Source organism: Podarcis pityusensis (assembly GCF_964106645.2).
Source record: "Podarcis pityusensis genome assembly, chromosome: 2".
NCBI classification, from domain to species: domain Eukaryota; kingdom Metazoa; phylum Chordata; class Lepidosauria; order Squamata; family Lacertidae; genus Podarcis; species Podarcis pityusensis.
In genome coordinates, this window is record NC_138029.1 from 85,308,939 (window position 1) to 85,333,537 (window position 24,599).

The window sequence follows — 24,599 nt, forward strand, 5'->3', positions numbered from 1 at the left end:
AATAATTATAATTTATTATTTATACCCCACCCATCTGGCTGAGTTTCCCCAGCCACTCTGGGCGGCTCCCAATCAAGCTTTAAAAACAATACAGCATTAAATATTAAAAACTTCCCTAAACAGGGCTGCTTTCAGATGTCTTTTAAAGATAAGATAGCTGCTTACCTCCTTGACATCTGATGGGAGGGCATTCCATAGGGCAGGCGCCACTACTGAGAAGGCCCTCTGTCTGGTTCCCTGTAACCTCACTTCTCGCAATGAGGGAACCGCCAGAAGGCCCTTGGCGCTGGATCTCAGTGTAACCTGGCCTTGGGCCTTAGTGTGAAGAGCAGGTAAGAAAGACAGAAAGAAAGAGTAGTCCAGCAGTATTTGCAGTGCCACGCATTAGCCAGCTCTGTGCTAGGCTGGCACAGCATGTGGAAGTGTGTTCAGTTCCGCTTAGAGACAGGATGGAGGGAGTCGGCAATGGTGGAGTCAGACCAATGATGACATGCGGTTTCCTAGGTGACGTAAGGCGGGTGGAGAATAGGAGGGACTTTGGCAGGCGTGGAAATGGCTCTGCACTGTTTCCCACTGTAGCTGTAGGCCAATCCCAAAGCTATTATTATTCATTGAGTTTATATACCACCCTATACCTGGAGGTCTCTGCACCATTTGAGCACTTCCCAAGAGTTTCTTTCCTTATAAGTTGCCCAGAGAGAAGCAGGGAAATGTTTTGAGGTATTTCTTCTTGCATGCAAACTGGGGCTTCTCTTTTCTTTTCCTCCAGGGTGAGAAGGGCGAGCCTGGTGAGATTGTGAGTATCTGAGATTTCCCAAGGAAGGTGATCTCACACTGAAGTCCTTTTAGGGCCTAAAGAGGTGTTGGTCCCTGGGGGTGGAAACAGCAGTTAATCTCTCTGATCGTTTTTGCAGGGACGGAAAGGACGCATGGGACTTCCTGGGCCTTCTGGAGAGCCGGTAATGTCTGCTCTTTTGTGTGGGTCCCTGGGCTGTATGGCATGGAGTAGAGCTCATCTTGTTTGTTAGGGTGCTGTTGGTTTGACTAGAGCCCTTTCCTTTTCAGACTATTGGGGGCGAGGCAGGTGGGGGGGGGGACATCCCTTGGCAGCATCCCAGCCTGTATTTCAGGCAGGTTATAGCTCCCACCACCAAAAGCATTTGGGGAAAAACCACAACAGCAACCAGGCAGGTTGTAAATAAAACAAATCCTATTATTTGTCTTTGGTTTTTTTTCAGGGGCGCAATGGGATCCCAGGTGCTCCAGGCCCAGTAGGACCTCGGGGTCCTCCAGGTGATGTCACTGAGCGGCGGGGTGAGAAAGGAGACAGGGTGGGTACTCACAGCATCTCATGTGGTCTTGAATATTTTACTCAAAAGGGAGCAGAACGCTAAGAATGATGGAGCTTTTATGGGCAGGAAGCCTTCCTTGTTCCTCCTCATCAATCTGTTCAAGATCAGAGAATCCCTCTGGGTTCATCTTAAATTAGAGAATTTAGCTTTATGGTGCCTCTGTTGATGAACTCCCTTTCCTGCAAGATGAATAGACTATGGGAGCTTGTTGCAATAACTTGCCTGCTTGGGTTACCTGGAGCTATCTGCTCTGCAGTCCTTTTGCTTTTGTTATTTGGATCTGACTGAGGGCCTGGCGAGTAACAGGCCCTTCCTTTCAGGTAAAGAACAAATTAGATGATCTGTGATCCCTTTCATTTCTAGTCTTCTAGGACTGTGTGATGATTATGAGTTACTCGTGCGTAAACTGGTGCTTCTCTAGGCTCATTTGCCTTGTTAAACCTTTCTGACTGCACAGCCCTTTCTCATCATGACTGTCTCAGTCACTAGCAGAATCCGTCAGTGGGCGTTTCTTGAATCTCTTCCAACATAAGAGTTGTTTGACACCCAATCTCCTCCGCCTCTCACTGCGCGGGAGCCTTCTGCGCAGGGTGGGCGTAGGTAGCGGAGGACCTGTCCCCTCCTCACTGAGTTCCAGTGAAGAGTCCGTGAGCCCTCTCTCCGATTTCCCCATCAGCTCACTTTTGTTCCTGGTGTTGCGCTTAAATGCTTCCCCCTCCACTGAGCTGCTTCTCCCCCTGCTGCTGGGTCCTTCTCCAGCATCATCTAGGAGCCTCCCCTTCGCCTCCCGCTCTGATGTCAGTTCCCTGACATCCACCTCCCCCCCAGAATCCCCTCCACCCCTGGACCGACCTGTGGGACCAACTTCGTCCCCTTCGTCGGTCGAGGAGGCGGGGAAACCCCGGAAGGAACTGTCACCATCTTCTGTGGATTCGAAACCCGCTTCCCAATCGCTCTTCCACCTACCAACGGGGTGGTCTTCCCCGTCTGACGCTTCTTCCTCCGAAACCTCTCCTCCCTCCTCCTCGGAGTCAGAAAATCCCTCAAAAACCTCTTCCTCATCTGTGGTTCCAAATTGCTCCTCCCAGAATCTCTCCAGGGGTTTGGGTTTGTCCGGGAACCGGCGGTGGAATACCTCCACCAGATACCTGTCCTCGACGGCTTCCGTGGGGACCCACGTGTTTTCGGACCTGGGTTCCCCTTCCCACGCTACCAAATACTCCACCCGGCGCCCTTGCCACCTGGAGTCCAGTATTTCCGTGGCCCTGTGGTGGTGTTCCCTTTCTTCTACCTGCGGGTGTGTGGTGACTTCTCCCTCTTGCCCCTGGAATTCCCGCCCTTCCCTATGCGGTGAGAGCAGGGACCTATGGAAAACCGGGTGTATTTTCATGCTATCAGGCAACCTGAGCTTAAATGCCACGGGATTAACTTGCTGTGTTACCTCAAAAGGTCCCAGCCGTCTGGGCTGCAACTTCTTGCACCCCCCTTTGAAAGGTAGCCCTTGGGTGGACAACCACACCCGGTCCCCCACCCGTATGGTCTCCCCTTCCCTGTGGTGCTTGTCTGCCTGCCTCTTGTAAGTTTCCTTGGCCCGCTCCAAGTTCATCTTAAGTTGCTGGTGTAGGGCCTCCATTTCTTCCACAAACTGCTCTGCAGCGGGTACGCTCCAGCTTTCCTCCCCACTCCCCGGGAAGGCCCTGGGATGACACCCATGGTTGGCCATGAATGGGCTCATTCCCGTGGACACGTGTTCCGCGTTGTTGTACGCGAATTCAGCCAGCGCTAGTTTTTCTACCCAATCGTTCTGCCTCTCGCTGACATAGCAGCGTAGGTATTGCTGGAGTATACTGTTCACTCTTTCTGCTTGCCCGTTGGTCTCTGGGTGTCTCGCCGTCGAGAAACCCACCTCCACCTGCAGTAAGCTCATGAGCTTCCTCCAGAACCGGGAAGTAAATTGTTTTCCGCGGTCGGAGATAACCCTCAAGGGGGCACCATGCAGCCGGAATATGTGCTCCACAAACAACCGGGCTGTTTCCTCTGCCGTTACAGCATGTGAGCAAGCTATAAAATGGCACATTTTTGTCAGTAGGTCGACCACCACCATGACTGCTGTCTTTCCCCGGGACTTGGGCAAATCTGTCATAAAATCAATGGATACCACCTCCCAGGGTTTCCCCAGCGTGGGTAAGGGTTCCAGCAATCCTGTGGGGGCAGCCCGCTCCCCCTTTGCCCTTTGGCAGCGGTCGCACCCCCGTACATATTCCCGTACATCCTCCCTCACCCTGGGCCACCAGAACTGCCTGGTCACAAGCATCATGGTTTTGTGCTGTCCAAAGTGCCCTGCTGTGGGGTTGTCGTGGAGTTGTTTGAGTACCTTTCCCCTCAGGGTCTCCCCCGGTACGTACAGCGCTCCCCTATAGTACAGTACCCCTTCCTTCTCCTCAAACCCTTCTTGGGTCCCTCTTCCGTCTCGTAGTTCCCGGATTTTAGTTTGCGCGAACACGTCGTTTCTGGTCAGCCCGGCTAGTTCTCGTTTCCCCACCAAAGTTCCCCCACACACCCATCGGTCCTCGGGGATCACGTGTCGTTTCTCCGGCGGCCCCTCTCCTTCCAGGTACTCCGGTTTACGCGACAGAGCGTCTGCTCTTACGTTTTCCTCTCCGGGCACGTAGCGGATTTCAAAGAAAAACTTGGAGAACTCCTGTGCCCATCGAATCTGTCTCTGGTTGAGTACTCGTGCGGTTCTCCAGTACTCCAAGTTCTTGTGATCTGTGCAAACCTGGATCTGTTGTTGCGCTCCTATCAGTAGATGGCGCCAACAACGAAAGGCCGCGTAGATTGCCAGCAGTTCGCGGTCATACACTGTATAGTTTTGCTCCGACTTGCTCAGTTTTCTCGAGAAAAAGGCACACGGTTTCCATTCCTGCTTGCTCTTCCCTGGCTGCAAAAAGACCGCCCCTACGGCTCTGTCGGATGCGTCGGTCTCTAGCCTCAGTGGTTTCTCCAGATCCACGTGCAGGAGTTGCTCTTCCGATGCGAACGCCTTCTTCAGCTTTTCGAAGGATTGTTGGGCCTCTTCTGTCCACACAAACTTCTTTTTGCTATTGAGACAATCCGTGATGGGCGCTGTCAAGTGGGCGAAGTTCTTGATGAACTTCCTGTAGAAGTTGCTGAACCCTAGGAACCTCTGTACGTCCTTCCGTGTTTTGGGAGCCTTCCACTCCAGCACTGCCTGCACCTTGCTTGGGTCCATCGCTAAGCCTTTGTCAGACAACTTGTTCCCCAGAAACTCGACTTCTCTGGCGTGAAACTGACATTTTTCCAGCTTGACCCACAACTGGTGCTTCTGCAGTCGTTGTAACACTTCCCTGACGTCTCTAACATGTTGTTCCTCATTGTCTGAATAAATTAAGACGTCGTCCAAGGAGGCTACGCAGTTCTTGTACAGCAGAGACCCCAACACGTGGTGCATGAAAGCTTGAAAACAGGCGGAGCCCGACTGTAATCCAAAAGGCATAACTAAGTACTCAAAGGCACCTAGGGGTGTGAACATTGTGGTCTTCCATTCGTCCCCCTCCCTCATCCTGATCAAATTGTATGCGCCCCTGAGGTCCAGCTTGGTAAAAATTTTGCCTTTCCTCACTCGCGTTAAAATGTCGTCAATCCTGGGCATTGGGAAGGTCACGGGTTCTGACACCAAATTGACAGCTCTATAGTCCACTACGAGCCTGGGTTTATTTGTGTCCTTTTTGTCCACAAAGAACACCGGACTGCCCCCTACTGCCTTTGATTCTCTTATGAAGCCTCTTTTCAGGTTCTTGTCAATAAATTCTCGCAACTCCTTCATCTCCCTATCTGACATGGCGTACAGCTTACCCACTGGCAGCTGAGCCCCCGGAAGCAAGTTGATCTGGCAGTCAAAGGGCCTATGGGGTGGCAGTCTATCTGCCTCTTTCTCGCTGAAGACCTCCCGCAGATCTGCGTATTGTGTCGGCACCTCCCCTTTCCGCTCCACCGCCATCCCAGCCACCCTGGCCACGGTCATTCTTGGGGCTTCCCCCCCTAGACAGTGTTCCAGGCAGTAAGCTGACCCAAAGGTGACTGTCCTCTGATGCCACGCCACCACTGGATCATGTTGTGCTAGCCAGCTCATCCCTAATATTATTGGGGGTCCTGCTAGTGAGGCGACGTGAAAGGCGATGGTCTCCGAGTGCCTGGACACCCTCATTCTCATTGGCGGGGTCTGGTGTGTCACTTCCCCTCCTAGAAGCTCCCTGCCATCAATGGTAGTCACTTGCAAGGGAAAATCCAAAGGCAGTAAGTGGAGCTGGTGCTCTAATGCAAAGTCTTTGCTGAAGAAATTACATGAGCTGCCTGAATCCAGCATCCCTTTCACCTTGACTGGGTGCCCGTTCGGGAGTTCTAGCACCACTTCGATGGCTATTGCCGCCTTGGGGGGGTCTGGTTGGGGCACTTTTACTGGTGGCTGGCCTGGCTGTTGTGCCCCTTGATTGGCAGCCAAGCGTTCCCGTTTCCCTGTTCCTGTTCCTTTACCACCTCCTCCTCACCCCCTGCGGTTCCCACCATTCCTTGCCAAGCCTTTCTTTGAGGGCAGGCTCTGGCAAAATGGCCTGGCCGCTGGCAAAGGTAACACTTCTTGGAGGTTTTCCAATCCTTTCCCTCCTTCTTGCGCCCTTCGCTGGTGCTTGAAACTTCCCGCGTGCGTGCCCCATCTATTTCCATTGGCTCTGCTGGCGGGGAGGGCTGCCTTGGTATTTCAGGAATGCGGTAGTCATGGCAACGTTGCTCTCTCCCTTCCCGCCTCTCCTGGGCCCGCGCTTCCTGGCGCACGCCAATCGCAAGCACAGCCTTGGTCAGCTGATCCATCCCCTGTGGGCGGGGTGCGCGGGAAAGTTCATCCTTAACCGTTGGGGACAACCCCTCCTCGAATAACATTTGTATGGGTTCGGAGCCCAGTTCCCACCCGAGGCGGTGAACTATCATGGCAAAGCGCGACCAGTAGTCCCTAACTGACTGGCTCCCCTGTTTACAGTTCATCAATTCCCGCCTTGTCACACTTTTTTGAACATCAGTGGAAAACATCGCGTCCATTGCTTGGAAGAATTTCCTCAGGTCCTGCATGGTGGCATTCTGCGTCGCCATAAGGGGCCTGACCCATTCCCTGGCCCCGTCCTGCAGGTGACCCACAACATATGCCACCCGCGCCGCGTCATCTTCAAAATCGTTATGCTGCAATTCCAATGCGTACTCTATTTCCGTTCGAAACGCACTGTATTCTTGCGGCTTCCCCCCAAACTTGTGCACCAGTCCCGGTACCTTCCTTGCTATGGGGGTGGGTCTGACCTGTGCTTCTTGAGACCGCCTTTCGTCCAGCCGCGCCGTCAGAATGGCCACATGCTGCTCCAACTCTCAGTTCCTCTCCACCAGCGTTTGCCCTCCAGCTGCTCCCCCCTGGGTGCCTGCTTCTCCGGGCTTGCTCATGATGCTGCCTGCCTGCTGCTGCGCACGAGCAACTTTTCAGGGTCTGACGGATTGCTGTGATGATTATGAGTTACTCGTGCGTAAACTGGTGCTTCTCTAGGCTCATTTGCCTTGTTAAACCTTTCTGACTGCACAGCCCTTTCTCATCATGACTGTCTCAGTCACTAGCAGAATCCGTCAGTGGGCGTTTCTTGAATCTCTTCCAACATAAGAGTTGTTTGACACCCAATCTCCTCCGCCTCTCACTGCGCGGGAGCCTTCTGCGCAGGGAGGGCGTAGGTAGCGGAGGACCTGTTCCCTCCTCACTGAGTTCCAGTGAAGAGTCCGGGAGCCCTCTCTCCGATTTCCCCATCTGCCCACTTTTGTTCCTGGTGTTGCGCTTAAATGCTTCCCCCTCCACTGAGCTGCTTCTCCCCCTGCTGCTGGGTCCTTCTCCAGCATCATCTAGGAGCCTCCCCTTCGCCTCCCGCTCTGATGTCAGTTCCCTGACAGACTGAAATCCTAGACACGCTTCCTACTGGAATAAGTGGGATTTACTTCTGAGTAATATAATTAAGATTGAAACCCTAACAAGCAGATGCCCGTGGTAAAGAATGACTTATCCATCTGGGAATGCCTGTGTGTGTGTTCTTATGCACGTGCTTCTTATTCTTAAGTGTAAAAGGCATTTTCACAATGGCATGTTCTTAATCGCTCTGTTTTCTTCCAGGGATTCCCGGGAGCTGATGGATTGCCAGGGAATCCTGGCCGCCGTGGTGACCCTGGTTCTTCCGGCCAACCAGTAAACAGCATTTTTCTTTTTAACATTTTGCCATCTGTCATTGCGCACTGGGGTATTCCCATTTCCCATGATGCCTTGCTGTACTGAGACATTTATTTGTCTTCATCCACCAGTTTGAACTTAGGAATGATGGGTCCCCCTTGAGCCAAGAGAACTATCTTCTCCTTGCACTAAGTTTGTAGTATTGCCATGACTTAGGTTAGCCTGACCTGACTAGTTGCAAATGTCCTCACCTGGTTATCTGAACTATGAGAGGCTTCAGGAATTCCAGTACTTAGCCTGAGTTTGGCTTCCTTTGGAATGTGGTCACTTTGGGACTTAGTGGCATTTTGTAATATTTGCTTTTATTCAGAGCTTTTTTCTGGGGGGACGCAGGGGCATGCATACCCCTAAACATTTTCAAAATAAAAAAATCCTTCCAGTAGCACCTTTAAGACCAACTAAGTTAGTTCTTGGTATGAGCTTTCGTGTGCAAGCACACTTCTTCAGATACACTGAAACAGAAGTTGCCAGATCCTTCTATATAGTGAGAAGGTGGGGAGGGGTATTACTCAGAAGGGTGGTGGGAATGGGAGATTGGCAGATAGCTGAGATGAGCCTGCTGACGACTCTTAACGACTGTAATAGGTCTTACAGGAAAAGGCAAGGGGTGAGAAGGTGAGAAATGGCTTAGTCATGTATAATGGGATAAGAATCCAATGTCTTTGTTCAAACCAGGTCTCTCCATGGTTTTAAGTTTGGTAATGAGTTGCAATTCAGCAGCTTCTCTTTCCAGTCTATTTCTGAAATTCCTTTGTAGTAAAACAGCTACTTTGAGATCTTGTATAGAATGTCCTGGGAGATTGAAGTGTTCTCCTACTGGTTTCTCTGTTTTGTGATTCTTGATGTCAGATTTATGTCCATTTATTCTTTGGCGTAAGGTTTGGCCTGTTTGTCCAATATAGAGAGCTGAAGGACACTGTTGGCATTTGATGCCATACACAATGTTAGATGATGAGCAATTGAATAGTCCCGAGATGGTATGTGTGATGTTGTTGGGGCCAGTAATGGTGTTGTCCGGGTGTATGTGGCAGCAAAGTTGGCATCTGGGTTTATTGCAGGCTCTGGTGCCAGTGTCCGTATTTTAGTTCTGAAAAGGTTTGCTGTAGATCTCTTAGGTGAGAGACAAACAGGCCAAACCTTACGCCAAAGAATAAATGGACATAAATCTGACATCAAGAATCACAAAACAGAGAAACCAGTAGGAGAACACTTCAATCTCCCAGGACATTCTATACAAGATCTCAAAGTAGCTGTTTTACTACAAAGGAATTTCAGAAATAGACTGGAAAGAGAAGCTGCTGAATTGCAACTCATTACCAAACTTAAAACCATGGAGAGACCTGGTTTGAACAAAGACATTGGATTCTTATCCCATTATACATGACTAAGCCATTTCTCACCTTCTCACCCCTTGCCTTTTCCTGTAAGACCTATTACAGTCGTTAAGAGTCGTCAGCAGGCTCATCTCAGCTATCTGCCAATCTCCCATTCCCACCACCCTTCTGAGTAATACCCCTCCCCACCTTCTCACTATATAGAAGGATCTGGCAACTTCTGTTTCAGTGTATCTGAAGAAGTGTGCTTGCACACGAAAGCTCATACCAAGAACTAACTTAGTTGGTCTTAAAGGTGCTACTGGAAGGATTTTTTTATTTTGACTATGGCAGACCAACACGGCTACCTATCTGTAACCCTAAACATTTTGTGCATCTAAGTTTGGCCTCATTGAAGGGCAGTATTTCAATATGAGTAGGAAAATGAGAGTACCCCTAAACATTCTTTTTAGAAAAAAAGCACTGCTTTTATTTACAGAAACCCAGGTTGAACATAGGTGGGAGTTCACAGCTTAGTGCTCCCAACAGATACCCACTAATCACCCAGAGCTCCAATTTAGCTACCTGGAAATTCAATCTGCCCCAGCCTGTGCTGTCCATTTATACCGTAAGTGAGGAACCTATGACTTTCCAGATGTTGCTGGACTGCAGTTCCTATTATTCCTAACTGGATGGTGGAGTCCAACAACATCTGGGAGGGCTAAAATCTTCCCCATCCCTGATCTTAGAATAATAAAATTGTAGAGCTAGAAGGGACCCCAGGGGTCATCGAGTCCAGCCCTCTCCAATGCTGGAACCTCATCTAAATCATACATGGCAGATCCAACAACAACCTCTAAGGAAGGAGAGTTCACCACCTCCTGAGGGAGTCTGTTCCCCTGTTGAACAGCTCTTAAATCCATTCACACCCACACATAGCTTGATGACATCACCCCCAGCCAAGAAAGGGGGCAGAAGATGGGGGAAGCAAGAAATGTCCTCCTTCCAAAACAGATATTGGCCACCCTTTAGGTCCTTTAATTTCCTCATAAAAAAAGATGAAACTGAGCTATTTTGCTGAATACCAGTTGCCGCAAACTACAGGAGGGGAGAGTGCTCTTGTAGTCAAATCCTGTTTGTGGGTTTCCCACAGAATGGCCACTGGTTGGCCACTCTGAAAAACAGGACCAAAACCAGGATCCCAGTCCTAGGGATCTTATGCTAGGACTACGTACCAGTGCAAATCTCCAGCCAGCTTGTGCCACAGGCAACTTTCACTAACAGAAAACCCAGCTCTAAAAGAATGCTGAGTCGGCAGCTACCCGAAAGGCCCATTCAGCCCAAATCCAAATCCCATGGCAGCACTATGTGGCTATACATCCCACCTGCTCAATTTATGATTCCTATCCCACCTGCTCAATTTATGATTCCTACCCTGGGGTGAGAGAACCCTTTTTATTACTGTCCATTACTGCATTTATTTTCTCCTCCACAGGGTGGCCCTGGCCTTCCTGGACTCCGAGGACTCCAAGTAAGTAAAGGGGTTGATTCCCATGGATCCCCTCTCACTGACTGGAAAGACTCTTACTTATCCTTACCGTTTTCTTCCAGGGAGAGCGTGGAGTGATTGGCCCAATAGGGCCAAAGGGAAGCAAAGGTGAGCCGGTAAGTGCATAGACTACCCCCTAGAAGGCTCAGGTGGGGTCTTAATTCCTAAATTCCTACAGGGCAGTGTTTCAAGACGCACCGCCAAGCCAAAGGTGCTGTGATGGTGAGAACCAGAGTTAGACAGGAGAAACTGCTCTAGCCTGCTCCTTCCCAACCCTGTGTTTCTGTAATCTACCATGGTCCCACAGCCAGTGAGGTGTGTTGGACTAGGAGCTGGGAGACCAGGGTTCAAATCCCCACTCGGCTATGAAGCTCACAGGGTGACCTCAGGCCAGTCCTTGCCTCTCAGCCTAAGCTGCCTCGCAGGGTTGGTGTGAGGGTTAAAATAAGGAAAGGAAGAACCACGTGTGCCATCTTGTGCTCATTGGAGAAAACAAAAAGGTGGGATATAAAATTAAATTAATAACTAATTAGAATAGAATGGAGAAGGATACCTGGTTGGGAGAAATGGTGAGGGGGGTAGGAATAACACTAAGCCCTCACTTTCTTATCTCTTCTGAAATTTGGCATTTGGGTGGTATAACTATCACACACACCCCCCCCTCTTCACACTCCCCCTCCCCACCTCTCTGGAGCAGGGGCATATTGGACCAGCATCTGTTGTAACCCACGTTCAGCTGGACATAGGTAGTCAAGGTTCAACAGCACCGGGACCGGGACCTCATGTCTGGGAGTCCTGGGACTGATTCTTTGTCTGCAACATGTTCTGTTATAATTTATCAGGGCTGCCCTTCCCAGATTCTGCTTCCTTATAGGGACACCAGAGAGCACCAGGAAGCTGAGGCCCAGATTGCTTTTAGGCTTTAAAGTGCCTCCTCTTCTCAGTCGATGACTCTAGAAATCTGTGCACCCTTCATATTTCACCCTGCGCAATCTAAATTCAGCCCCCAGCTTTGCTAGTAATAAATATACTTTACTTCTGCTCTTTGCCTTACAAAGGACCCATATGTTTGGTAAGTCCTAGGGACAGATCCGATTTTTTTATATTATCAAAGGGGGTGGGGGCTTTGTTCCTTCACCACAGCATACCTTGCAGCAGGCATGGCCAGCTCCATGTTTGGGGGGCTCCCCAGCAGTGTTGTGCAGCGTGTCCCCCCCCCCCCGGGTCATCAGTGGAATCCCACCATTGGGCTTGCTGGTGACAAGCAGCAGTGAGGAGGGAAGCAGTCACCTGCACGACTATAATCTGCGACAGATGGATCCAAGCTGCCTGCTGTTCAAAATCTCCTAGCCTAGCATCTCACGGGAAATTTTGAATGTCGGGTGGCTCACACTACGTAACCTGAACCAGAAGGTGCAGGCAAGAGCGTGGCTCAAATTCCACACCATGCATTAGCAGATATGGACTCTGCCTCCGATCCAGCAGCCACCCTTTGATTCTGGGCCCGAGGCACAGTCTAGCCCATTGGCTGCAGCCAGCGCAGCTTATGTATAGTCCAACGCATTTGGAGGACATCTGGTTGCAAAACATTTCCAATCCTTGTTAAAACTATTTAAAACTTGCAGGCATGTCTTTCCCCTGAACTTTCTGCTTTTGTTTTGTTTTTGCTTAACAGTCCAGCATGTGGAAAAGTTTAGGTGACCCTGAAAACTGGCTCATGATGTTTTTTAGTTGGTGCTGGTGGGTGTTACGCTGCTTTTGCTGTCACACATCGCATTTTAACATAACTGGCTGTATTTCCTCCCAAGAGAAACTGAGGCAGCCTCCCGCTTCATCCCTGAACTGTACTCTGTTGATGTGACCTTTGGCCTTTTGTCTTGGGCAGGGGGAGCCTGGAGAGGTTCTAAATGGAGCAGGAGCTGGTGGGCTTCCTGGCCGGAAGGGGGAGCCTGGCGAACCGGTACGTAGCATCTTACAGGCAAGAAATGAGAAAGTGGTTGAATGGGGGGGGGGGACCACGAAGGGGATGGAGGGATAGTTGTACTGCATGAGAACCTGAGCCCCTCTGTACATCAAGCCCCCATCTCTTGAAGCATTCTGCAGCTGTTCAGCACTGCTGCTCTCTCTGTGAAATGTGCGGTACAATCCTCCATGTTCAGTGAGATTTACCTCCACGCAGGTGTGCAGAGGATTGCAGCCAATTGCCTCCACAGTGGGCTAAGTACCGTATTTTCCATAAGATGCACTTTTTTCTCTTAAAATCTAAGGGGAAATGTCTGTGCATCTTATGGAGCAAATGTGTGGTACCTGGGGCTGGGGGGGGGGGGACCCGGGCTTCCCTTGCCAGCCCTGACAAGCTCTGGGAGCAGCAGGAAGGCTGCGCTCAGCCTTCCCGCTGCTCCCTGGGGCTGGCGGTTAGGGAAGCTCGGCTTTCCCCACCACCAGCCCCACAAGCTCTTTGGGGCTGGCGGTGGCTTTCCCCAAAGAGCAGGTCGGGGAGCAGCGGAAAGGCTTGTGGGGCTGGCGGTGGGGGAAAGCCGCGTTTCCCCCACCGCCAGCCCCGGGGAGCAGCGGGAAGGCTGCGCGCAGCCTTTCCGCTGCTCCCCAACCTGCTCTTTGGGTCGAGCAGCTCTGGGGTAGCCCGCGAAGCCTCCGCAGGGCAGCGGGGAGCCTTCATCCCGCTGCCCTGGGGAGGCTTCGTGCAGCAATCCCTGGCTTTTGCAGGAGGTGGGGGAAGGGACAGAGCGAGGCTCTCTCACTTCCCCCACCTCCTGCAAAAGCCCCCAAGAGCCACATTTTTTTCCCTTGAATTCCCCCTCCCCCCAAAGTATTTGCGCTTTATGGTCAGGTGTGCCTTATGGAGCGAAAAATACGGTAGGTACCAACTGGTGGGAATGGTCCTGTGTTTGTTAACTTCGTTCTTTCTTCCTGAAGGGAAGCCCTGGACTTCCTGGAATTCCTGGGTCCAGGGGACAATTTGGTGATCCTGGACCTCCGGGGCCTATGGGACCTCCTGGGCCTGTGGGACCTGCCGGCGAGTTTGTCAAGGTATGCTCTCCCTTCTTGCTGATGGCTGTGTTGTTTCAGCAACTGCACCTTATGCAGTCCATGCACGTACACGTTGCCCCTTTTGCTAGGTATGTAGGCAGGTGCTGCAGCCCCATGTGAATCTGTGTGCACAGGAAGAGGGAGGGAGAGGGAGAGAGAGGGCGACATGCACACACATGTGCTCAAACCCACAAATTTACAGCAAACAAGCTTTACTCTATGCAACAGCTCTTGCCATTTGTCTCTCATCTTCCTCTTTGTATCCCCTGGCACATATATCAGCCTCACATAAATCCCCTCCCTGTTCTGTCAGTATTCACAATCCTCATATCACTCTTCAAGTATGCAGGACTGGCCAGCAGCAGCATAAGCAATCCAAACGGCAAAAATATTTTTGGGGAAGCACCAGTAGAACAGCAAACAGCAGGAGAGACGCATCCGATCGGCCTCCTGTGACATAGCTAAAGTTCTTGGACCACATCTCCCCAATGGTGTGATTTTTTTGGATCATCCTTGACCCTGAAAGTGTGCTCTCACTGAATGCCCCAGGGTTTCTCATGCATATACATGTCACTGCGGTTTCTTCTTACCAGACATAGGCCTACAGAGTTTCCCAGCTCTCCTCTTGGTTGTTTCTATCCTGTAATGTGCATATTGTTGCGTCTATACCCTGTAAATGGCTGTTGCATGATGCACTCTGCATTTGGATGAATACATGGGGCGCTTGGAGATACTGAGCATAAAACTTTGGCTTACGTGTGGGCAATTTTTCTTACAGGGAGAGAAGGGCGACCGAGGTGAGCGAGTAAGTGATCCTTCTTTTCCCCTGGCTGTTTGCCCTTGCTGTTGTGGCACATTTGATCCTGGGAGTTTTGTTTGTGATTGCATAACAATTGAATGGGATTAAGGTCTTCTTTTCCCTGCCCTTGTGCAGCGACATCCTATATTGGCATACTGGTACCCATAGCATTTTTTTCTTTTTTCTTTTCTTTTGCACAATTATTTAGCCTTAATTAAAAGAGCTGTATCATCAAGTATATTTGTAGACCATGGATGGCCCTGTCTCCTCCAGCCCTCCATTTATTCTATATGTGTTCAGCTATTTTTGTTTATCACATTTTATCTGATTATCTCATGGTTTGTATATTCCCCCCCCCCCCTTCAAGGTAAGCTCAGTTTCTCTCCCACCCCCCTCACATTGACTCAGATATTTTTTGGATCTTCTGACTAGCCCACCCCAACTTTCTCATATGCATACCTATAAACATATTTTAGTGTCTTCGTTGCCTTCTGACTAATGGCTCTGTGTATTAGTGATCTGCCAATGTCTTGTTTCAGTTATGTATGCTGATAGTTTTGTTCTCTTCTTGACCTGGGAATTAGTGCAATTTCTACATTTGGCCAATCTCATAGTGTTTTGTTCTCCATCATTGTTTCTTACCTGTTTACATTCACTTCCTTTCAGTTGTGCTAGGAGCTGTAGAAGAAACAGATTTGCGCATACATCGAAACAGTCTGTTTGTTCTGTTAGGAAAGGTTTAGTAAAGCTCAGACACAGATTTCAGACTGCAAAGCTTTAACTGCATAAAATGAATTCAGAAATGAAATTAAATGGGAAAATTCTCTTACATCTAAGCTTAAGAGAAAATTGCACATCTTACTAAACTGGGGTTACTGCCATTCTCAGATGGGCTTCCTGCTTAAATTATATAGTGTACATCTGGACACTACCTCAGTAACTGTTGCTTGCATCTATTTACAATTTGAACTGCTCTTCTTTGAACATCACAACCGTATTAAATAAGCTTTACCTATGTTTTATACAGAACAATCTTCCTGTTCCAGGATTATGGATGGGTCAATCTTCAAGTTAGCTGTATTGTGCTGAGAAGACCATGCTTGTAACTGGTTGCACAATGTGTCCTCTGTTCCCTATGTAATATTATGCTGTGCCGAAATTGCGATTGCAGTGTTGTAGCTGTCCAGAGCCTCACTTTGGTTGTCTTTCTAGGGCCCTCCTGGATCAGGAGATGGGGGTGTGGTCAGAGGAGAACCAGGCCCCCCAGTGAGTATATCCTTTGCCATTCTTTTGGATAGGGGACCACAGAGAGGGTTAGAGCATATGGGCAAATGCAGTGTTTAAAGAGGTGGATGTGAGCATCTGAATGAAGATGCGGATGAAGGCATCTTAATACCCTGCACAACAACCGTATATGTCTAGCATATGAATTGCAAAGGACATAAGATCTTTTGTGTTGCCTTTTGTGCTCTAGGGTATGCCAGGAGATCCTGGGCCAAGAGGACCTCCTGGGCTCTCAGGACAGAAAGGAGACAAGGTAAGACAACCATCTATCTGGCCATGGACTTTGGAGTTTGAGGGCAAGCAGCTAGTAGGTGAACATAATTTAGTGTTCCTCTACCATTTCTCAGTCCCCTGCCAAAGCGGAAACCTGCCTTTTCTCTGCTTCTGCACAGACGCATCCGGGACAGTTAACGCAAGAGTTGTACAGATACGAATTAGTTTGCGATGCAGATACACTTCTTGCTTTTAATCCCTTGGTTCCCTGTAGCCTACTTGAATTTCATGGGTGTTTATTTAAAATATTTCTAGCCCCACCCTTCATCACATGCGACCCAAAGGCAGGGGTGGGACTTTTGATTCTTATGGGTAATAACTTATTTGTTCTGTGTCCAAAGGGGGATGGAGAAGAAGGTTTTCCTGGACCACCTGGACGGCCTGGAGACCCAGGAGATCGAGTGAGTTTTTGAGAGAAAAGAAATTCCTGCTATGTCCTGATGGGATTTAGAGCCTATGAAAACTAGATTATTAGTTTCGTTCTCAAGAGGAAGAGCCTCAGCAAAAGATCGAACAGTTCCAACAGTGTCCACAATGTCTGGGGAAATAGGCACAAGTTTTCTTGAGAGATAACGTGAGTCACGCGGCAGATTCCTCACCTACCAAGTAAAATGCTCTTGCTTTGTCTTTAGGGCCCTAGAGGACCTCCAGGTGAACAGGGAAGCAAGGTAGGTACTTTCAAAGCATTGAAGTGTCCTAGAATTAGGGCCACAGCATGTCTCTCTTTGACTCTTTCCATTTTCTGTCACCCATTCAGAGAATACTCTGCAGTAGGCCCAGCCTAGTTCTCTGGTATATAGGGTTGCTTTTCCTTCACAGGAAACTCTTAATTCAACCCCCCTCAACAATGATCGAGGTTAGAAACTCCTTGGTTGCTTTGTAATGGGCCCCTTCACCCACACTTGCACCCTCATCCATTGTTGAATAACTTGCACCCTTAAATGCTGCTAACACACCCACTATTTTTTTGTGACAGGGAGACCGAGGACAGCCTGGTGAGATTGGACCACCAGCAGAGAAGGTGAGCTCTGATTGGGAAAGGTGACTATATTGTACAGGTGGAGGCAGAATCTTGTTGAGCCAATATTTCTTTCAGAGATGGAAGATAACCAGCAACTTGGTTTGGGCAACTGCTGTGTATTACGTGATGAGACATCAAGTGATGTGCATTCATGTGTAATGAATCGGCCGCGTATCAGTCAAAAGCTGATTCGCAAACGTGTGTCCATCACTTGGTGTCACATCGCTTTATAGCCCTTGACGCTTTAACGTGTCAACTGCCTCCTTTCAAACAGAGCGATATGAAAGCCCTGTCTGTGGTGTATGATTTGGGATGCTGTTTTCACATGTGCATCTCCCGCTTTGGTGCTGTAGTCATCGAGAGGTGAACACACCTGTGTGAATCAGCTGAGTCAACAGTACCTCTTTGTTCCAAACAGGCTTTGCGTATGCTGGCGGCTTGCAGGTAACATTGTAAGGTGTTGTGTGAGATGCCTGTGTATAGGAGGAGCTGCCAGTATTTGCCTTAGGATTCTTGGATCCCTTCCCCACCTGGAAGAGCTTGGATCTGGGCTGAGGATTCCCCAGAAGGAGTAATGCAGGCATTGTGGTGGGTGCACACCTCTGCGTGGAAGCAACCTGCATTCTGTATCCTTGTTCTAATGGAAGCAGATCCACACAAAAAAGAGTAGACATTGGCTCCTCTCAAGAAGACAGTTTTTTCAGAACACTCTATGACTCCTTAATCTGCCAGACATGTACTAATTTTCTCATTTCCTTTTCCCTTGTAGGGAGACCGTGGATTACCTGGCCCTGAAGGAGAGAAGGTACATTCATTCAAGAGTAGCCCTTCTGTACCTGGGGGCTCACTAGATTCTAAGCTCAAAGGACTTCCCTCTCTGGGATAGTTGGTGTGGTATAGATAATTCATAATAAGTAATGCATCAGAATTAATTAGTGGATAATTAATCTGTTTGGCCTATACCAGGGAAACCTGGCTCAATCCCTGTTCCTTAAGTTCTTAGTCAGTGTTCCTCAACTTAACGTGCTTCTCAAGCACATTCTGGTGATAAACTGGAGAGAAGCCTATGTACACCACCCTGACCATGAGGGAAAAGGTACTTGCAGAAAGGAGCTGCTGTTGAAGAGCTGTTCTGTTCTTAGACCTCAGTAGTGAATCTGAGTGTTGTCCAGACTCCATTGCAGGGACATTGCTAGGTACTTCAAATCACTCGGGGCATGTGGCCATTCCACAAATCTGCATAAAATTTGTGTATGCAAATTTACATGTGCACTCACAGATGTAGGCCTCTGATCAAAGCCTAAAGGTAAAGGTAAAGGTACCCCTGCCCGTACGGGCCAGTCTTGACAGACTCTAGGGTTGTGCGCTCATCTCACTCTAGAGGCCGGGAGCCAGCGTGGCCAGCGTGACGAAGCTGCTCTGGCGAACCGGCACCAGGGCAGCACACGGAAACGCCGTTTACCTTCCCGCTATAAAGCGGTACCTATTTATCTACTTGCACTTAAGGGTGCTTTCGAACTGCTAGGTGGGCAGGAGCTGGGACCGAACGACGGGAGCTCACCCCGCCGCGGGGATTCGAACCGCCGACCATGCGATCGGCAAGTCCTAGGCGCTGAGGTTTTACCCACAGCGCCACCCGTGTCCCTTGATCAAAGCCTAGCTGTCCTCTAATCAAAGGGATTTTTTTTAAAAAATAAGAGCTTAAAAAAGTGGGGAAGAGGCAAGATATCTGGAGCCCAGCACAAAAGATCCAGGACTTAGATCATTTGAGCCACCTGCTAACAACTTCCCTGCACAGGTGCAAATATTCTCCTTGGCCCTACTAACTTCCCTGTTTTCCCTTGTTCCAGGGAGAGCAAGGACCCGCAGGTCGTCCAGGTCCATCTGGCAGAGATGTAAGTATGGGTCTTTCCTTAGGCTCAGTAGCTGACCCTGCTGGAGAATCAAGATGAGAACCAGCATTTAGACAGGAACCAACTGGTGATTCTACCCCTCTGTATATGCCCATCTGGCCACTCCAGAATGTAGTTAGTACTACTGCAAGCGTAACTGGTATTGCCAGGGTGAGATCCATGGGTGTTGCCATATTTGTGATGAATATGTTTCCCTTTGATTTTTTGGAACAGGGCTTGCAAGGGCCGCCTGGCCTTCGAGGAGAAAGGGTAAGGACTCTTTAAAATAATGAACAACTAAAACAATACAACGAGTGAAATAATTAACATATTTTGAACAGTAATCAAACGTTTCCAAAAATCTGGGTAAAAAGCCTTTGCATGTCTTCTGAATATCCCTAAAGTTGGGGCTAGGCACCCCCCCCTCCTGAGGTTGGGAGTTCCAGAGCCTGGTCACTGTCCCACAGACCTCTGAGGGCAGCCAGATTACCCACAAGGCCTACCCTGCGGATTTTAATTGCTGGGCTGGTCTCCTTGCGGAGGCTGGATAGAAATGTAACCACGTGGCTTGCCAGATTCATTGCGACCCCCTTGCTTTTGTAGTTCTAGGCAAGCGGGAAAACTGAGGCTCATCAAGCCCCTGAGAGACAGCTGGACATGAGCCACAAATTGTGCAGGCCTGGCCCACAGCATTCAGAATTCAGAATGTCTAGTTGGTTCTCCTAGTCAAAAAAAGCTTGACAAATCCACTGAGGAGAACTGAGCTGTTTCCAGTGCTACTAATTGCATATATTGATTAAATTCTGCTCTTTTGGCCGCCTCATAATATCTTTCATGGTTCATAAATAATTGGCTCCTGGGTGTTGACCCCCACTAGTGTGAGACAAGCGGGGTATTGAATCTGCATAGCTTGGTCTGGTGCCAATGAAGCCCCTAGTCCGAGTGAAACCTTTCTAAGAGGGTTTTGCTATACTTTCTGAATCTTCTTCCTGTGTCACTTCCTTCCACAGGGAGACCCAGGGGAACCTGGACTACCCGGGAAACCAGTAAGTGCCCCTTTGTTGAACCCACATAGTTGCCCATGAATGACTACCGCATATTTTTGTGTGAGAGGAGGATAACTGTTGGTGAAAACCTTTCCAAACGCATCCTAGCTCTCTTCCCTAACCCCCCCAACCCCCGCCCTGCTGGTGGTTTTACTCCTGGGCTGGAAATAGTGGCCAATGTATAATCTCTCATCCCCTCTCCTTGAGGTATTTCCACCTTCACATTAGCTACTGCAAGCAAATTGGGCAACTAGAAATTATGTTGTGTGCCATGTGTGAGAACGTGCATATAGCACCCCACAGAGGCACCTTGGTTGTTGCATGGATGGAAAACAGACGGGAGGCTTTTTATGCCACCTGCACCCCTTCACCATCTTGCACAGCTAATGTGCAGATGGAAAGCTTCATCACCTCCTCACCCTGAAGTGGGCAGATCCTGGCCTCCCTTCCTGCTTTGCGCACAGCTTGCAACCAGTGGGTAGGAAGTCCCTTTCCATGGGTTGATATTGTTAAAATTATACTCAGCAGGTTCTTCCCTTGTGTGTCTCTTCTAGGCTTCCAGTCAGTCAGGAATCAAAGGAGACAAGGTAACAGCATGGAAACATATCTGCTTCTCAGTAGGGACTTGCAGAGTAGGCAGTGTAGCTTAGAAACAACCCTGTTTACTATATATTCTTTTGGAGAAAACCACTGTGAATTAATTATTTCAAGCCCACCGTTGTGCCACACTCTTCTTTTTTCTGGTGGTTTCATCCCTCAATTTGGGTAGCGTCTTACAAAACAGCAGTGCTCATCTCCATTAATAGTATGGGAAGCAAGAGATTGTCACTATTAACTACTGAAGCTGTGTTGCTATCTTCTTTCTTTAGGGAGAGAGGGGCCTTGTAGGACCAGAGGGGCCACCTGGACCCAGAGGAGATGCCGGGAGCAAAGGAGAGCGTGTGAGTGGTCAAGATGTCTCAGCGCATGCCGGGTGTGATGATGCAACATGCAGAACTTGATTCTTTTGACTCCAGAGTCCGGATTTCAAGCCAAACTGAGATGCTCACTGCTACAAAGTTTGTCAGGGATTATATACATTTCTGGACAGAAGCCTAACAACTTTACTCTGAGAAGTAAAGGCAGGCTAGAAATTTGTTAAATAACAATCGTAGTAGATTTGTGTGGCCACCTATGAGGAAAGCAAATGCTATAAGGCCAAGCTAGAGAAAGTTGCAAAATTTACTCATTGTTTTGGTGGCAGGAAGCTGGGTGGGCAGAGCAGGATGGTGGTTCATCCTTGGTGGAGGTTACAGAGCTCCTTCCACCGGCTGCCTGTCGAAAACGAAAGATGGATTTCTCCCTCCATTCCACAAAACATTTTGCCAGGCTCCACTTCAAACCCCTACCGTTTGAGATGATTAATGATGACTGTGCCCATCCAGTTAAGCAAGATCTGACTAATGGTTGAAACTCTCTTTTTATGGCCATTTGATAAAAAGATAGTTCACTGCTACAGGTAATGAAATCCCATCTTTCCATATAGCAGGACCAACTTGCCCAAATCTTATTAATATGTGTTGTGGAACTTTAGAGTAAATACGATGTGAAATCAGTGTGCATGTTTTACATGGGGAATACATACATCACATCTCCTCAACTGGTTTTTATCCTGACATGGCTTTGTTTTTCCGTTTAGGGGCCGCCTGGACTTGGTGTCCCAGGCTCACCTGGTCCAAAAGGAGAGCAAGGGGACAGGGTGAGTCCTATCCTAATTTCCTAGATCTGTGTTCAGGCAATCAGCTGTGCACCAGGGCTCTGATGGTCCCCCTCTTTACTTTGAAGAAGAGGGATCTCTTCAGCCTCTGCTCTTGATTTGAAAATAATATTTATTAATAATTTCAGAATTACAAAAAAAAATAAAAAACAACACTACAATACATAAAAAGAAGAAAAAACGCAAAACATAAAAACCAATAGAACAATACAGCAAAAAGAAAATAAAAAGAAGAGGGGGGAAAAGACACAAATCCCATATTACATATCTTTAACTTCCATTTGCTTGTTTCGTTGACCTCCTCACACCTCCCTTTTTGTATTCTAGTTTAGTTAGTTATTTCAGCAAATTCTTTCCATCTTTCTCAATTTTTGATTAGATAATTTATCTTAACAATTTAACCTATTAATTAACTCGACAGATCCTTTCCATCTTTCCCCATATTCTGTTATTCAAATTACCTTAATTTATTTAACCTTATCTTACCATAAAATACCTTAAAGCTTGAAACTTATACTCAGTTATACATAGCTCCTGATATCATTTCTACTAGAGTCATATAGTTTCATTCCAACATTTTCCCTAATATTCATTAATTTTAAGCTAATTCCCTAAATAAAAATTTTCTTTATAAATTTTCTTCCAATCTTCATCCAACGTCTCTTCTTCCTGGTCTCGGGTCGTGTCAGTCCTTACTGTCCATTCCATCTAGTCCATCAACCTGGAAGTCTTATGTCCGAGGCCCTTAAGTCTCTTCCATGTCCCTTCTGCAGATCTTCTTCTTGTTGTTTATACTTGCACTTTTCCTTGTCTTTTGTTGGTTGCTTTCTTAATTTCTTTCCTTTCTCATTGAGGAGTAGGTCTCTGGGGGGTTCCAACCCAAAATTATCTCCGTCTCCCTTCATCAAACCAGCCCATTCCCCACAGTCCCACTCCCCACAGTCATCAATATAATCCAAAAAATATTTACGAGCATATTTCGAAGTCTCTCCAAAGTTAAGAGCCTCCTCAGCTCCAGACTCCCCCTGGCCCACTCCAACTTCAATCTTCAAAAACAGTGGCTTATGCTCCTGTAGGGCCTTGGGTCTCTCCATTTGTATTATTTGAGGTGCAACCGCAGCCTCCTCCATTATCTTCTGCACTTGCCCAATCAATACAGGTTCCTGAGTTGGTCCCTGGGTGGTTTCTGTATCACTATTCACTATTTGTCCACGGTTATTAGCCACAACAGTCATCAAATCCATTTTCTCATTCATCAAATCCATCTTCTCGTGCATCTGTTCCAACAAAGCACTTGTCTTGCATAAAGCAAGCACCAAAACTTCCTCCCAGCTCATATTTAGTCAAGGTCAAAAGGACTAATCCCACGATCCTAATCTCACAGCTGTGGAGTCTCAAGTAGACTGCAGCAACAATTTAGCAAGCTCCCTCTAGAGGAGACAATTTCTATTTGTATCCATCTTTTTAAGGCAAGTCCAACAAAGGAAAATTACTTTCATTTTTCAGATATTTTGTTTCTTTAGAATGCAAAGGGCAACATTGGAATCAGTTTATTTCTCTTCTTTAGCTATCTGTCAAAGTATTCCATTCACAGTCAATGAACCTCTCCAACAATTTCTGTCTCTGACACCCCGTTCCCAGGTTAGAGACGGTGGAAACTTATCTTTCTTCACTCCCTCTCCTGCAGGCGTTACACAAAGTCCCCCCCCCCTTTTCTCCTGCTTCCAAGGGGGTTTCAGTAGTTATAAATGAAGGAAATTTAGGCTTTTTAAATGACTTACCAGGCTTTAGCTTACAAGGTTTTTGCTTCAGTCTATATACAAAAAGCGGAATGCGGACTTCCTGTTTTGAACCTTCCCGCTTCGATGTCAAATTAAGATATTTCTTGATCCAATTTTCCGTTTCTACTCACGGGTGCTTATTTGAAGTCCAATTGTCCACAGGAAAAAGTCAGCGCTCTCCGGCGATGGCTGTGCGGCTTCACTCCGTGAAAGTAGCAGTCAGTTCGCAGCACCGCGCCGCTCACCCCACTTCACTCCAGAATCCCAAAAAGGGGTTCCCCGTGAGTGGGGGGCGCTCCTGGTGCCCTGCCGAACCCCATGTTCCCAGGCTTCCTCCGCCTGGGATTTCTAGCGGGTCCCCACCTTCGCCGCGGCGGGAAGACCCAGTTTCCACGGAGCCAGTTCCTCCAGTCGGAGGAACTCCGCCATTCGCCGATGACGCTAACCCGGAAGTCCCAGCCTCTGCTCTTTGATTTGACCCAATGGGCTGATGTCTGTGCAGTGCCTTGGTTCTCGCCTCTAGTAGGTTCAAAGCTTGCCATTATTTGCACAAGCAGCAGATGTGAGTCATGTCTGCTCAGCCTGCTATATATTCATGGGGAAGGGTTAGGACTGTGCATCCGAGGAAGAGTTATTTTCCCCCTTTCCCCCATGGTGTTAGCCCTTACTTATCTGAAAGAGAATGTGGCCTCGCCCTCTGTAGGAGCCTCTGCTTTCCTGAGTGACGTGGAACCGTATTAATTATCTGCTTCTTCCCTTCCAAAATAGGGGATTGTTGGTTTGACTGGCAAGACAGGTGCAAAGGTAATTATTGTGCTTTGGCTGAAGGGAGCAAAAGGGTGCTGATGAAGTCTGGTTTAGGCAAGTGGTGCTTGCATCATTATAATGTGTGTGTGTGTGTGTGTGTGAGAGAGAGAGAGAGAGAGAGAGAGAGAGAGAATGTAATGTGGGGATAAGGAACCAGTGAACCTCCAGGTGTTGCTGGATGACAACTCAGGTAATTCTTCATCATTGCTCATGCTGGTTGGGGCTGAGAGCTAAAGTCCCAGCTAGTGAGCTTCATAGCATAGCAGGAATCTCAACCGCCCCAGTTCAAGTCCAACACATTATCCTGGCTCTCAGAGAGTGGTTCTATGCAGGCTGCGTAGGCGTTGGGGGTA

The 24,599-nt window shown here is 48.4% G+C and overlaps 1 protein-coding gene across 6 annotated transcripts in view; it reads left to right on the plus strand.

Annotated features, from left to right (window-relative positions):
* COL7A1 (collagen type VII alpha 1 chain) overlaps positions 1-24,599 on the plus strand; it is a 122,247-nt gene that overhangs the window by 42,025 nt on the left and 55,623 nt on the right. For all 6 annotated transcript variants that reach the window (XM_080996632.1, XM_080996636.1, XM_080996634.1 and 3 more), the window contains 22 exons: positions 770-796; positions 915-959; positions 1,239-1,331; positions 7,564-7,635; positions 10,486-10,521; positions 10,602-10,655; positions 12,425-12,499; positions 13,474-13,587; positions 14,366-14,392; positions 15,599-15,652; positions 15,861-15,923; positions 16,285-16,344; positions 16,576-16,611; positions 16,920-16,964; positions 17,734-17,769; positions 18,815-18,859; positions 19,091-19,126; positions 19,867-19,902; positions 20,457-20,489; positions 20,772-20,843; positions 21,581-21,640; positions 24,208-24,243. In XM_080996632.1, the coding sequence (XP_080852758.1) occupies positions 770-796; positions 915-959; positions 1,239-1,331; positions 7,564-7,635; positions 10,486-10,521; positions 10,602-10,655; positions 12,425-12,499; positions 13,474-13,587; positions 14,366-14,392; positions 15,599-15,652; positions 15,861-15,923; positions 16,285-16,344; positions 16,576-16,611; positions 16,920-16,964; positions 17,734-17,769; positions 18,815-18,859; positions 19,091-19,126; positions 19,867-19,902; positions 20,457-20,489; positions 20,772-20,843; positions 21,581-21,640; positions 24,208-24,243 (1,155 nt within the window). The remainder of the gene's footprint in view (positions 1-769; positions 797-914; positions 960-1,238; positions 1,332-7,563; positions 7,636-10,485; positions 10,522-10,601; positions 10,656-12,424; positions 12,500-13,473; positions 13,588-14,365; positions 14,393-15,598; positions 15,653-15,860; positions 15,924-16,284; positions 16,345-16,575; positions 16,612-16,919; positions 16,965-17,733; positions 17,770-18,814; positions 18,860-19,090; positions 19,127-19,866; positions 19,903-20,456; positions 20,490-20,771; positions 20,844-21,580; positions 21,641-24,207; positions 24,244-24,599) is intronic.